This window comes from Microcebus murinus, chromosome 2 (genome assembly GCF_040939455.1).
Source record: "Microcebus murinus isolate Inina chromosome 2, M.murinus_Inina_mat1.0, whole genome shotgun sequence".
Taxonomy (NCBI): domain Eukaryota; kingdom Metazoa; phylum Chordata; class Mammalia; order Primates; family Cheirogaleidae; genus Microcebus; species Microcebus murinus.
The window spans coordinates 115,008,693-115,024,433 of record NC_134105.1 but is presented as its reverse complement, the minus strand read 5'-3'; the positions used below and the strand labels follow the sequence as shown (position 1 = coordinate 115,024,433).

The following is a 15,741-nucleotide window of genomic DNA, read 5'->3' as shown; positions in this document are numbered from 1 at the left end:
GACAGAGTCTCACTCTGTTGCCCGGGCTGGAGTGCTGTGGTGTTAGCCTAACTCATGGCAACCTCAAACTCCTGGCTCAAGTGATCCTCCTGCCTCAGCTTCCCAAGTAGCTGGGACTATAGGCATGTGCCACCATGCCCAGCTAATTTTTTTATATATATTTTTAGTTGTCCAGCTAATTTCTTTCTACTTTTAGGAGAGATGAGGTCTCGCTCTTGCTCACACTGGCCTTGAACTCCTGAGCTCAAACAATCCATCTGCCTTGACCTCTCAGAGTGCTAGGATTACAGGCATGAGCCACTGTGCCCAACCTGTCTTTTCTTTTTTTTTAAAGAGACAGGGTCTTGCTCTGTCACCCAGGCTGGAGTGCTGTGTTGTGATTATAGCTCACTGCAGCCTTGAACTCCTGAGCTCAAGCAAAGTGATCCTTCTGACTCAGTCTCCACAGTAGCTAGGACTATGGGTATGTGCCATCGTGCCTGGCTATTTTTTCTTTCTTTTTTTTTGTAAAGACGGGGTCTTGTTATGTTGCCCAGACTGGTCGAACTCCTGGCTTCATACAATCCTCCCACCTGGGCCTCTCAAAGTATTGGGATTCTAGGCGTGAACCACTATGCCCAGCCATCCTGATCTTATACAAACTCTGCCAGAGACAAAAAAAAGAGGAAATATTTTCCTACTCATTCTCTGAGGCCAGCATAACTTTTTACCAAAAACAGACCATGAAAATATAAGAAACGAAATTCACTCAGAATATGGATGCAAAAATCCTTCACTAAATATTAGCAAATCAAATTCAAGGTATTAAAAAGTAATACATCATTGCCAAGTTAGGTTTATCCCAGGAACATAAAGATGGTTCAACATTAATAAGGTTATTCACTACATTAGCAGGTTAAAGGAGAAAAAATACGGTAATTCAACAGATTGAAAAAATGTATTTGATTAAAATCAACACCTATTCATGATAAGAACTGTTGGTATACTAAGACAGAAAGGAACATCCCTGACCTGATAAACAATATCTGTTAATACAAAAACCCTAACACACCCTAAATAGATGAATAAAGGTATTTTCAAATCAGGAACAAGATGTGATATCTACTATCATCATTAGCTGGTACAGTCAGAAAATAATAAAAATGAAGAGGAAAGAAAACTTACATTTGCAGACTATATGACTACATTAAAAAACCTCAGAAGAATCTATAAGATAATTAATAGAAATAATAGAGGATCAATTTCCTGTGGAGAAATTCAACATTTAATAAATGATCAGGGGAAAAAAGAACTACTTAAATGGGGTGGGGAAGGGTACACATATACATCATATACAAAAATCAGTGAATGATTTAATGAATTGATGACTTAAATGTCAAAAGCAAAACAGACATTTGTTTTCATTCCAGGGTAGTAAAAATTATGTAAATAAAAGTGATAAGCATAAAAGACTGATAAATTTTAACTAAATTAAAATTAAGAATGGCTCATCAAAAGACAGCCTGAAGAAAGTGAAAAAAAAATCACAAATTGTAAAAACTATTTTAACCCTTATAAATGATAGTGAATCAGTATCAAAAATGTAGTAAGGGCCGGGCGCTGTGGCTCACGCCTGTAATCCTAGCTCTTGGGAGGCCGAGGCGGGCGGATTGCTCGAGGTCAGGAGTTCAAAACCAGCCTGAGCGAGACCCCGTCTCTACTATAAATAGAAAGAAATTAATTGGCCAACTGATATATATATATAAAAAAATTAGCCGGGCATGGTGGCGCATGCCTGTAGTCCCAGCTACCCGGGAGGCTGAGGCAGAAGGATCACTCGAGCCCAGGAGTTTGAGGTTGCTGTGAGCTAGGCTGACGCCACGGCACTCACTCTAGCCTGGGCAACAAAGTGAGACTCTGTCTCAAAAAAAAAAAAAAAAAAAAAAAAAAAAAAATGTAGTAAGGATTTCCTAGAAATCAATAAAAAAATTAAATAAATTAAACCACCCAGTAGAAAACCAGATATAGCTGAAAAACATGAGATGTATAATCTCATTTATAAATAGAGAAATGAATATCAAGACCATGAGATATGTATATCCAATTAGCAAAATCAAGAAATGTGATCCCCCACAGCTTGAGTTCTCTAAAGAAAAAGAAAAAAGGAAAAAAAAAAATATATATATATGAATGACAAAAACGAGTATTAGTGATGTGGACAAATGTGATTTTTTAAAAAATAATGCTAGTTATTATACTAATTTACACTCTCACTTTAGAAAATAATTTGAAATTATTTTGTGAAATTAAACATTCTATTCCTAGGTATATACCCAAGAAAAACTTTGTATCAGAAGTATTTCAGAATGCTCAAAGCAGCACTACCAACAATAGCAGAAACTAGAAACAACCTAAATGTCCATTAACAGGAAAATGGATAAATCATAGTATATTGACACATGGATTATTAGAGAGCAGTGAAAATGATTGAGCAACAGCTATATATAACAACATGGATGAATCTTAGTAAGATAATGTTTGAGGGGAAAAAAAAGCAAGTCCCAGTCCCACATACAGTATGATATCAATTTTTTAAATAAAGTTCAAAAGTGGGTAAAGCAACATAAATAATATGTTGTTTTGGCATTTATGTTTATATGATAATGTTTTATTTTTAATTTTTGTTTATTTTTTTACTTTTTGAGACAAATGTTCTTGTTCTGTTTCCCAGGGTAGAATATGGGTGGGCATCATCACAGCTGTGATCTCAAACTCCTGGGCTCAAGTGATGCCACCATGCCTAGCTACTTTTTCTATTTTTTTTTTTTTTTTTGTAGAGATGGGGTCTTGCTTTTTGCTCAGGCTGGTCTCAAACTACTGGCCTCAAGTGATCCTCTTGCCTCAGCCTGCCAGAATGCTAGGATTACAGGCCACCACACCTGGCCTGTTTTGTTTTTTAAAGCAAGGTATGATAAACATAACATTCAGAAGAGTGCAGTGGGTAGGTGGACAGAATAAGGAAGAGAATAGTTGATTTAAATCATAGCTAGTTTTCTAGTTCTTGGGTTGGGTGGTAGGTTCATGGATATTTATGATATCACTAAATAGAGAAAGAAAGAAAAAGAGGTAAGCATGAAGTAACAATGATAAGTGTATCACAAACCACGAATTAAAATACAATTCTCCCCCTCCTCCAATTAGTTTAGGAGTTCTTAATATTCTCATAACTCATGCAAAGCGCTGTTACTGCATTTACTATACTATAATTATATATATGGTTTCTGTTTATCCCACTGAAATGAAAGCTCATGGAGGGCACAGCTATGTTTTCATTATCACCAGCACTCACCAGAGTATAGACACATAATGGATTTACTGAGTGAATAAAATAATAGATACAAAATTGATTCATCCAGGAATTTCAAAGCAACAACAAAACAGCTCAAGGTTACTAGTTATTCTATTTGAAGAAACATTTAATAGAGAAAAAAGTAAATCTGAAGGACATACAATCGACCTATAAAAACAAAACCTAGACTCTTGACTTTATGTTTTATTTGTAACATTGCATATTCTAGAAAACTCTTGTTTCTAAATGATCAGCAAAATTTCAAAAGGTAACTCCAAAGTTAAATTATGAAGTAAGTTATATGAATCAGTAATAGTCTATAAACCCCATTTTAAAAAATACTAAATTGTCACTGAAAGAACTAGTCTAAATTATTAAGCAGAAATCCATTAAACAGCATTAAAAATATAAAATATGAATTACTTTGTTTACTATTTTCAAGTTGGTAAGCCCCCCTCCGCCCCCCCTTTTTTTTGAGACAGAGTCTTGCTTTGTTCCTCAGGCTAGAATGAGTGCCGTGGTGTCAGCCTCAGTCACAGCAACCTCAAACTCCTAGGCTTAAGCGATCCTCCTGCCTCAGCCTCCCGAGTAGCTGGGACTACAGGCATGCGCCACCATGCCCGGCTAATTTTTTCTATATATATTAGTTGGCCAATTAATTTCTACTTATAGTAGAGATGGGGTTTCCCTCTTGCTCAGGCTGGTTTCGAACTCCTGACCTCAAGCGATCCGCCAGTCTCGGCCTCCCAGAGTGCTAGGATTACAGGCTTGAGTCACCATGCCTGGCCTGGTAAGCCCTTTTATAAAATACCATTATATACAGGTAGAGTGGCACAAATTAACTGATATTATAGGTGTTATTAAAATAGCTTACAGGAAAACAAAGAATTTTTAGGGCAGAAAAAATAGTGAATCAAAGATCATGAGAAAATGGATTTATTTAACCTGGAATGAAATGACTTAAGGGGTAATTCAGTTAGTCAAACAAGGTTAATATACTAAGGAAACTGTACCGAGGGTAGAATATGAGGACATGACTAGAATTTCAACAGGCGAGTTTTGAATTAATATGTAGAAAGAAATTCTTTGCTGTGCAGGTGTAAAAAGCTAAGGGAAAATCAGACAGCCTCCTAGTGTAGGTTTCTCATGAACTGGATATGCACGGTTTAGAATATAGTTAGAATGATCTGGAAGGAGAACATTTCTTAAACTTTGGGATTTTCACAGATATGCCACAAAATAAGTTTATTATCAAACAAGTGTTGAATATGAGGGACTAAACAAAGCCAAACAGGTTTCTTTACTACAAGTCTTCTCAGAGGTTTTATTATGCTAATGTGCATTGTGAATCTCAAAAAAAGGTCTGCACAAGGTAGTATTTCCCAAATTCTGTGACCACAATTTAGAGTATCAGAACACTTTGGACAACAGTAACCTTTACTTTTCTAATTTCATAATTAAATTCTTCCACACAAAAATAAATTGAGTTTGCATTTATTATGCAAAACTTGAACTTGATTTTTTCAATTCAAAGACTGAAGAATTAGGTTCTTTTTTTCTTTTTGAGACAGAGTCTCGCTTTATTGCTCAGGCTAGGGTGAGTGCCGTGGCGTCAGCCTAGCTCACAGCAATCTCAAACTCCTGGGCTCAAGCAATCCTGCTGCCTCAGCCTCCTGAGTAGCTGGGACTACAGGCATGCGCCACCATGCCCGGCTAATTGTTTCTATATATATATATTAGTTGGCCAATTAATTTCCTTCTATTTATAGTAGAGACGAGGTCTAGCTCTTGCTCAGGATGGTTTCCGAACTCCTGACGTTGAGCCATCCGCCCGCCTTGGCCTCCCAGAGTGCTAGGATTAAAGAATTAGGGTTTTTTTTGAGACAAGAGTCTCACTCTGTTGCCTGGGCTAGAGTGCTGTGGCGTCAGCCTAGCTCATAGCAACCTCAAACTTCTGGGCTTAAGCAATTCTTCTGCCTCAGCCTCCTGAGTAGCTGGGACGACAGGCACGACCCACCATGCCTGGCTAATTTTTTCTATATATTTTTAGTTGTCCAGCTAATTTCTTTGTGTTTTTTTTAGTAGAGACAGGGTCTTGCTCAGGCTGGTCTCAAACTCTTGACCTTGAGCTATCCTCCTGCCTTGGCCTCCCAGAGCGCTAGAATTACAGGAATGACCCACTGCGCCTAACCAAGAATTAGGTTCTTATAAACATAGGGAAGCTATTCTCACCACCATCCCCTTCAACAGGAGAGTTTCTATGACAATTACTACATTTCAATGTCTTCACCCTCATAACAGCTATGAAACTTTGGTACAAGAGCCAAAGCTGCTATGGATATATGTAAAAGAAGCAATCCCCAGGGATATTTAAGAAAGAAAAAGATATTAAAAGTAAAGAATAAATTAAATCCATTTATTTATGCCTTACTGGAAATTCTCATTTTAATTCTGAGTACCATTGTTCTTTAGTATACCAAGTTTAAAACTAATAAGTTTTAAAATGTATACTACATATACATTTTTCTTATTTTGGCTTAGTGGTTTTTAGAAAAGAAACCTCATTAATTTGAACCTTCTAATTTAGAACTTGTGATTATTCAGACAAGGTTAAGCTAAAATATAAATTTAAATTATAAACTTAAAAAAGTGTTTACCATCCAACTGAATCTATAAGAGTTCAGAAAAATGTTAACTGTTTTCTGAAAAATAACACTGCAAAGTGCTTTAAAGTACTTGTTTTATAGTAAAAGCCATGTGCTATGGATTGAATTTCTCCTCCAAAACTCATGTTGAAACTTAAGAGGCCTTTAAGAGGTGACTGCATCATGAGGGCTCTGCTCTCATGGAATTAATCCATTCATGAATTAATGGGTTATAATGGGAGTGGGAATAGGGTTTTTTAAGAAGAGAGAGATACCTCAGCACACAGCATGCTCGGCTCCCTCACCATGATTGCCTGTGTCACCCTGGGACTCTGCAGGTTCCCTACCAGCAAGAAGGCTCTTACCAATTGTGGCTCCTTGACCTTGGACTTCTCAGACTCCATTAACTAAAAAATAAATTTCTTTTCTTTATAAATTACTCGGTTTCAGGTATTCTGTTATAAGCAACAGAAAATGGACTAAGACACCATGTTAGTGTTATCATCTAGCATGATATCATCTATCATCTTCCCTTACCAACCGGGAAGGTCTGTATGTCAGAATTTCTGTCATTTCAACACAAGTATCTGAAATAAGTGAGGCAGATGGGTTGCTGGAGAATATCTTGCTGTTTCTGCTCTTTAGGGGATGGGGAGGGAGACAACTAGATTCTCTGCCTTATAATGTATTAGTAAACAAAGGTAAGGAACAGCAGGCCTGATGTGGTTATCTTTAAAAGGTCTGCTTAAAAAGCAGGCCCTTGGCTGGCATCTGGGAACTTGACTTTTGGAATGTTCTCATTGTTTTGCCTGCCTGAGACGCTGACCCTGCTGTACCAATCTGCTTAGACTGTCTGTAAAAATAATGTGATTTATGGTGAACATATCCTTTACTTCTGGGTCTAGAATTTAGGTAATTGTGGTTGGGTGCAGAGGAGAAGATGCCTACATGACCAGCCCCCAGTAAACACCCTGGACTGTAAGTCATAGGCTGGTTTCCCGGGGCAGAAACACTACACACATTTTTTTGTTTTTTCTTTTTTTTTGAGACAGAGTCTTGCTCTGTTGTTGGGCTCGGGAGTGCCATGGCGTCAGCCTAACTCACAGCAACCTCAAAATCCTGGGCTCAAGCAATCCTCCTGCCTCAGCCTCCCAAGTACCTGGGACCACAGGCATGTGCCACCATGACTGGCTAATTTCTTTCTATTTTTAGTAGAGATGGGGTCTCGCTCTTGCTCAGTTTTGTCTCAAACTCCTGACCTCAAGCAATCCTCCCACTTCTGCCTCCCAGAGTGCTAGGAATACAGGTGTGAGTCCCCACATCCGGCCAGAAACACCACACCAGTGTTAACTGCATTTTATCACTAAAGGAAGGAGCACATTCTGTAAAGGAGAATGCTGGAAGGCTGTGCCTGAATTTTTCCATTCTGTCTGATGTGTCTTTTCTCCTTGCCATAACAAACCATAGATTTTGAATCCTGTGAGTCCTTATAGCAAGTCATCAAGTGTGTGAGGAGGTTGTGAGACTCCTGAAACAATAATTCATAGGCCTCTTATTTAACTTACAGGAAGCAGAGGAAGAAAACAAAAAGCCAGATCATCTAAGAATATGAATAAAAATTTAGTTAGCTAGAGTTTTTGAAAAAAAGATGTCTTTGCCAACTTTTATTTCTGTATCATGTATATACTGGCCTTAAAGGTGCTTACAGATTCTTACATAGGAAAACATACACATGTAAAATAAAGTGTTATAGGTAATTATGGAATATATGGGCCAGAAAGTTTCAAAAAAAGGTAGCTTAAAATAAATATTGAAAGATGAGGTGACCCAAATGATGATGATGGGAGATTACTTCAGTTACAGGGTTCACAGCAGGTGAAGATATGCAGGTTTAAAGCAGTATAATCTACTTGGAGAACTCCAATAGTCTTCTGAATGTATTCAGTGACACTCCAAATATGGCTGACATAGACAGCATGAGTAAATCTTGGCAGCAGCCATAATATGAAGTGTCCTGTATACCAGACAAAGAAGCTGGGGTTTTCTAGATCATGGACAATGGAAAGCCCCTGAAAGTGAGACTAGAGGGATTTGGAGGACTGTTTCAGTAAACCAGGTGAGAAGTGGTGAGGTAATAATAGTAGAATGCAGAGTAGGGAATGACAGAAATAGATAATAAGGCACCTGTCATTCAGAATCTTAGTGGATTATAGTAAGACACATTCACAAAACACTGCAAAACAGTCTCTAATGAAGACTAGTTACATGGGCAGTAGAGATAATATGTGATAATTATATTTTTGTAATTTTATTTATCTTAAGCAGAGCTTGACATTCCTTGAGCATTCTCAACTGCTAAAAGGGGAAGCAGAACAAATGTGTGTTCAATATCAGGAAAATACTGCTTTATTATTAGAAGTTTCCCAAGATAATTTCTATATAAGAAATAACTGACGTAGAGAAAAATAGTCTAATCTCATTTACTCTAAGGGAAGGTAAGTGTCACATTTTCTGTTTTACCAGTGTTTATCAGTTCCTAATGATCTCCACTTCAATGTTTCAGCTTTTCTAAAACTCATTTAAAACATGGTACTTTTTAGTCACAATTTTCATTGCAAATGCAGAAACCAGCTTTGAGTACTCAGAATAAAAAGTATAAATCAGAAAATCAAAGCCCTGAAACAAATTCCATTGTACTGCCATTTAACCAGAAAGTGATAACTATAATAGACTAATTTGCAAAAAGGTACTTCAGATATACCTTAATGTTAAAACAGCCTAAAAACACCAGCATAAGAGCAAAAACAGGTTTGAGACTTTTCTATGGGAATCCTTCTGAGAATGGTTAACCAGGAATTTCTATACATCTATAAAAATTTTTTGGCTTATTTCATTATTTCTGTATTTCCCATGGGGAAACTCTGCCAAGTTTACATTTCTGATTGTTGCTTATGTTATATTTTCTGTTTCACTTTGTTTTGTTAATAGAAACTGAATAGTAGATAACATAAATATGCCACTAGAATTAAGTACAAGATTGGTTGGTGACTGATGGGACTGAAGTTCACTTTAAAGATCTACTAAAAAATGTACTTAATTGTCAGACTTCAAATTAGAGGAGTGTTTGAGGGATATAAATCATCTTGATATGACACTCTTAAATTATTAAGCTATTTATAAGAAAACGGTCTTTTTTCAAAAATCAGAACCTTAAACCTATGCACAGAATTAGATTCAAGTCCATTTTTCATTATTGATATCAAGGAAAAGGAGCTTCTGAATAACAAAAAGTTGCTAATTTTTATACCAATCAAGTTTTTAAAAAAACACAAATTGCATTCTTCAACAAAGTATTCAAAGGAAGAAACTGACATTTAAAGCACATTATTTCATATTATAGTTACTCTGTCATATGACACATTTGAAGTGAACATCAGTTATATCTGCACACAGGAAATTTCTTTTCATTCTATCCCCATGCAGTGCATGCAGCTAAATATAGTTTGTGGAAAGCAACCTGCTTTATAATGCTTAGCACTTAGAGTTCAGCAAGTTCAAAGGAAGTATTAACTGTTAATAGGAAAGGTGGTTAGCTGTGGCAAAAGAGGACCTGGCAAATCCACCATAAAGAAAAAATAAAATAATGAAGGAATATACTGAATTACCTCATTATTCTATCACCTATTGTTGTTCCTCTGATATTAAATCTAGTGAAGGGAACACAATAACTGAAATCACTGATAAAGACTTCAAAGAACCAAATATTTAAAGCATTAAGGTCATCACTTTCATCATCAATCATCTCAATCTAAAAGAACTTTTGTTTCTCTTTGTGAGTTAGGGTATTACATGAAGAAATTAAGAAATTCAGAAACACTCACTGAAGACAGAATAGAAAGAAGATATTGCACTTAATCCCTTTTGTCTTTTAAATAAATTAGAACCTGGCAAGGCATGGTGGCTGTAATCCTAGCACACTGGGAGGCTGAGGCAGGAGGATTGCTTGAGCTCAGGAGTTAGGACCACCCTGAGCAAGAGCCAGACCTCATCTCTACTAAAAATAAAAAAATGAGCTGGATGTGGTAGCCTGTGCCTGTAGTCCCAGCTACTCAGAAGGCTGCGGCAGGAGGATCACCTGAGCCCAGGAATTTGAGGTTGCAGTGAGGTACAATGATACCACTATACTCTATCCAAGGCAACAGAGGGAGACTTTGTCATTCATTCATTCATAACTAACTAACTAACTAAATAAGAACCTAATCCTGTCACAGTATGGGGAACTGCACTGACTCATTCTGAATACCATCCACTGGAACACCTATTTTATGCTCCTCAGGACTGAACTGCTCTTTGGGAAATAAATAATTAAGTCCCAAGCTGACTCATTTGGGCTAACCACAAGACAAGCAAGCGAAGAATAACAAGGATTTTAACTCCTTAGGAGCCCAGTTTTTTTCTCTTTGATTACTTTATTTTTCTCTGCAATTTTCTTTAATAAAGAGTAAACTGGAATCATGAGAAATCTAGAAAGAGTGGTTATAATGATGACTAAATAAATGCTGGCAAATTTACAGTACAAAGAATTTGGCTTTAAAAGTGAAGGCCATGTTCCACAAAGTCCAGAGTAGGTAGATGGAACCAAATTTCGATGCAAATAATACTTTTAAAAACTGATTAACAGGCAATATAAGATTAATATCCTTAATCTTTAGGGAAAAATTTGTTAGAGCATCTTAACTGAAGCTATAACTAAAAACTATTCAAGACTATGTGAGGACTTCTTCAGGAAGCTTTCTTAGAGGCTTCCAAGGGCAATTTAGTTTTCCTTTTGGATTTAGGAAGAGGAAGAGCTACCAGCCAAGCCATCATACCATTTACTTTACAGCAGATTTGCAACTGTGAAAAAAATTTATATGAAGAACATCTAAATAGAAAACCTAACCACTCTCCTTTCATTCCAAGGGCACATATTTAGGTTTCTAAATCCATTATATAATATCCCCGAGGGATACACATACTAATTTTATTTATTGTTTTTTATACCATAATTAGAGAGCATATTTTTATTTCTTTTTAAAATTTATTTTCCATTTGATATTCTATGTTATTGCCTTAGACAAAGTTAAAGTGAACCTAAATATGTGGTGATTTATGGATTTCATTGTTTTAAACTTTGGATTTCTGCCAGTAGAATTTTACCATAGATTATATTAATAGCTTGGATTCTTTCTTTAAGACTGATTTATTACGGGAGCAGGGATAAGCAAACTATGGCTCATGGCTAAATCTTGGCCAGCTATTTTTGTAATGAACTTTAGGCTAAGAATAGTTTTTACATTTTTTAAATGGTTACATTTTTAATGGTTATATAAACACCACATAATGAACTCCACGTTGCCTCTTGGCTAGCAAAGCCTAAAATATTTAATATCTGGCTCTTTAAAAGTAAAGTCTGCTGACCTCAGCTACAGAGAGTTCCAGTTTTATTTATTTATTTATTAATTATTTTTTTTTGAGGCCGACTCTCTTTGTTGCCCAGGCTAGAGTGAGTGCCGTGACGTCAGCCTAGCTCACAGCAACCTCCAACTCCTGGGCTCAAGCAATCCTGCTGCCTCAGCCTCCCGAGTAGCTGGGACTACAGGCATGCGCCACCCTGCCCGGCTAATTTTTTCTATATATATTAGTTGGCCAATTAATTTCTCTCTATTTATAGTAGAGACGGGGTCTCATCTTGTTCTTGCTCAGGCTGGTTTTGAACTCCTGACCTCGAGCAATCCGCCTGCCTCAATCTCCCAGAGTGCTAGGATTATAGGCTGTGAGCCACTGTGCCCAGCCGAGTTCCAGTTATATTTATATAGACTTGCCTCAGTTAATGAGCGGGGCATTCCATTTAAAAATACCTATGTTAATTGTTAAGGCCTTTATTTTCTAAGACATTTCTTTTTCATGCTTGATCTCAGCACAAAAGTGAAAACTTGGGTCATATTTATTTAACCAAATTACAAGAATCCAAATATTTTTTAAAAAATCATTACTCTGTATTGCAAAGAACTGTTTTGATATTTTTAGTAATCTGTGTCAAAAATGACTTAGCTTTATATGCTTTTTAAGTTTCATTTTAAAAATTAAATTTGGGGTAAAAAATGAGATTCACTATATAGTTCTTATAAATTAAAGTACAAATTTAATTAAGTATATATTTTTATCATATTGAATTTTAGGACTAAAAAAATACAAACTGGGATTTACAAATGGCAGCACAGAGAGACCTTTAAGACATGCATCTTCTTAGTTGGGCATTTCAGCCATTAATATATTCTTGGACTCTAAGAACCAAACGGTATGACTTTTACAGTAGAGCTTCAGAACCCGTGGCCTCTTTGGAAACAGAAATTCTCCAAGATCACAAGCTAGTAAATGATTCTTTTTTCTTCTTTTTTTTAAAGAGAGTCTTCTCTGTCACCCAAGCTAGAACTCCCGGGCTCAAGTGATCTTTCCACCTTGGCCTCCCAAAGCACTGGGATTACAAGTGTGAGCCACCGTGCCCAGCCCATTTTCATGTTCTTAGGAAGCAAAATTTCCTAAACTTTCCTCTTTTGAATAAAAGACAACATACCTATCCCTCCCAATAGAGAAGATAAACTGGAAATAGTCTCAATGATCCTTACAAAGGTGCAGAAGTATTAAAAGTATACTTTATACAGGTAGTTCAAATTAAATCAGGATGGTACAAAAGAAGTTAGGAACTATAAAAATTATTTAGACAAAACTCAGGGAAGATTTTTTTACCATTTACAAATTTTTGGTAAAAAGCCAGGAAATGACACAAATCTCAAAGGAAAATTGACATAATTGTGAAACAGTCACTCTAATCACTTTAGACTCACCTGTGTATATATACATATATATTTATATATATGTATATGTAAATAACTATTTGATTTAATATATTAAACCTGTTTTTCATGTTCTTATAAATGGCTTATGTATTTGTTGTTCTTTCTCTAATAAATTACTGACTTTCTCAAAGGGCAGGAATTTTATTATTCTTATATTACTATTCCATAATTTTATTACTATGTCCTATAAAACAAAATAATATATAGGATAAACTAAGGCTGAATACCCAAACTGAGTGTATAGAATATTAAATAATATTTAATTTAAAAAAATCAGGGAAGTGAATGTGGACCCAGAGTGGTTTTGAATCTAGATCTAACCATCAAAGTATGAATTTAAGAATAAATGCATGAAGTAAGGTCAGTTCTGGGTTGTTGTCCCGATTACCTTTTTTCTAAAAGATTCTGCTAATCTAATTCAGCATCTGGGTTTCCTGAGTCAATGAGGCTATCAGGTGACCACTTAGCAGGAGATCCAAACCCTAGGAGAATCCCTATAACATATAAATCATCTAAGTATTATGAAAATGATAAGTAAATGATAAAGCTCTAAAGAAAGATATTATAGTTTCTGGATTCTTAGGACCCAGTATCTCCCCGAATCCTCTCACTGTTACACTACTATGTTTAAATCCTTCTTTAGCACCTTGGTTTCCTCTGCTTGGCATAAAGGTGTTATAATTAGCCTAATAGAAGCTGCTAAATAATTAAGATTTTCTGAAAGTGTAAGCTAATATCCATTAAAAATATATAATTTCTTATTTAAACAAATGTACCTGGAAAGTGATGGTACATTTTACTAGAAATTGGATACTTAAATTTTATTTTCAGTTATAACCTCAGTATCATGTTCTGCTACTTAAATACAGTAAAAACAAACAAACAAAAAAAGACATACACTTACTTATATAAATAGAAGGCCATAAATGTACAAAATTAATTTTAGAACCTAGCTTTCTACCCTGGGGTTTTGAAACTCTCAGTCTGATTTTCATATTGTGCTATGCTTGCTAGCCTTATCTATATACATTAAGTGGTAATGACATTCTAAGGTTCTGGGTTTGGAAAGAAATGTAAATTTTACTTGTCTAAAATATATATTAAGAATGCTGAGGATTAATATGTGGCAGGCAAAAAAAGATGTTTGATTAATCTCTATGTACAAATATGGAGAAAGATTACTTGCTTTATATTTTAAAACAGTGCCATGTTGCAAAGTAAACATTTCCTAAATATGACTGAAGGAAGATTCATACCCTCTTGAAGTTAAGAAAAGGCAGTTTCACTGAACTGCAAGCCATCCTGTTCAGGATTTTTGCTTGTACTCTGTCAATCTATCCCTCAAGACAATTTAATTGTAATTCCTTTTTAAAATCGAAGTAGTAACATAGAATATCTTGGTTGTTTAATACAGCCACCAAATGGTGGCTGTATTTAGTGTATTTAGTGCTATCAATGTGAGCCAGCTGACATCATGATTGATTTGACTGATTGATTTTAACAAAATTATTACAATCATTCTAGATAATCACAATCCCATTTTCAGAAAAGGAAACTGAACCTTTAAGTCAATTAAGTAATTTGAATAAGAAAACACTGCTGGTAAGTGGTGAAATCAGTATTCAAAGTCATCATTATGCTCTTAACTATTAAACAACATTGCCATTCTTTAATGATAAATTAATGTTTTCCTTTTATTTTTCAGTTCACAGAAACTTCAGAATATTTTATGAGCAACAGTATACTCAGCACAGAAATATGCAAAACAATTCAAACAGAACCTTATTTCTATGTGAATTAGGATTTTAAAGATAAAACCAGATTCTCTGGAAGAGGAGAAAACTTACAAGATATGATGGTGCTAATTATAGAAATAGTTTTCTATTAAGTAAGGAATGCAGTATACTTTGAAAGATTTATTTTATCTCCTAACAAATAAAATGTCTCCTTGTGATCAAGGATAAAATAAAAAATGGAAAACTATATAAACATGTTGGCAATTCAATTCTTTATTATAGCTATAATACTTATTTAATTTGGTATAATTTTTCATTTTCTAAATTGAGTCACTAAATTTAGTAGAAATCAAAGAAAAACATATTGTTCTCAGAGAGAGAACTATTATCATGCTAACTTAATCCAGGGTCAATAGAAAAGTAGAAAAATAAAAATTAAAACAAAACCAAAACTGATAAACACCAGGATATCTACAGGATAAATCTGACAGCTAAATATAACCTTGACTCCATAAATAACCTGTTGATCATTCTCAACATTCCTTTCTCTCGATCTGTAAACTGAAAAGCAAGCCTCAGTGAGACACAGGGCAATGAAGACTTTTTATTGCCCTCTTAATGCACAGTTTGCTCAAAGAATGTATTATATGAAATCACTTACAGTGTAAAAATTATCTGGGTTTATAAGACTAAAGCACCCTAACAGGAAGCAACTGTCAAAAATGGAGATACTCCCTTATGTGACTTCAAACAAATCCTTGTGAAATATGATTTTACAGTTCATGTTAATTAAAAATTTACCAACCTATCACCAGGTCCTGCTCGATACCTTGCACCTGGGATCAGGACGGGGTCATCATCACTGTCGTCTGTGTCCTGGAGAGCAGAGTCCCTGGCTGATGTTTCCTCGTGAGCTGAAAGCCCAATGGCTTCTGTTTGGGACTGAGCCTCGGGATTGGTGGTATTTTCATTGGTAGCACTCTCAGTGCTAGTCTGATCTGAGGTTTCTGGTTCTTTGCCTTTTTCAGACAAAGTGGATTCTTCTGGAACTCCACAAGGGTTATCAAGATTGAGGTCATTCTTTTCTCCAGAGCTGGAATCCAATGGCTCTGTTGTGAACTCATCTGATTGTG

The 15,741-nt window shown here is 35.6% G+C and overlaps 1 protein-coding gene across 5 annotated transcripts in view; it reads right to left on the bottom strand.

The window, feature by feature from the left end:
* DCAF6 (DDB1 and CUL4 associated factor 6) overlaps window positions 1–15,741 on the bottom strand; it is a 132,466-nt gene that overhangs the window by 20,786 nt on the left and 95,939 nt on the right. For all 5 annotated transcript variants that reach the window (XM_076000362.1, XM_076000363.1, XM_012783873.3 and 2 more), the window contains one exon: window positions 15,414–15,741. In XM_076000362.1, coding sequence (XP_075856477.1) covers window positions 15,414–15,741 — 328 coding nt within the window. The remainder of the gene's footprint in view (window positions 1–15,413) is intronic.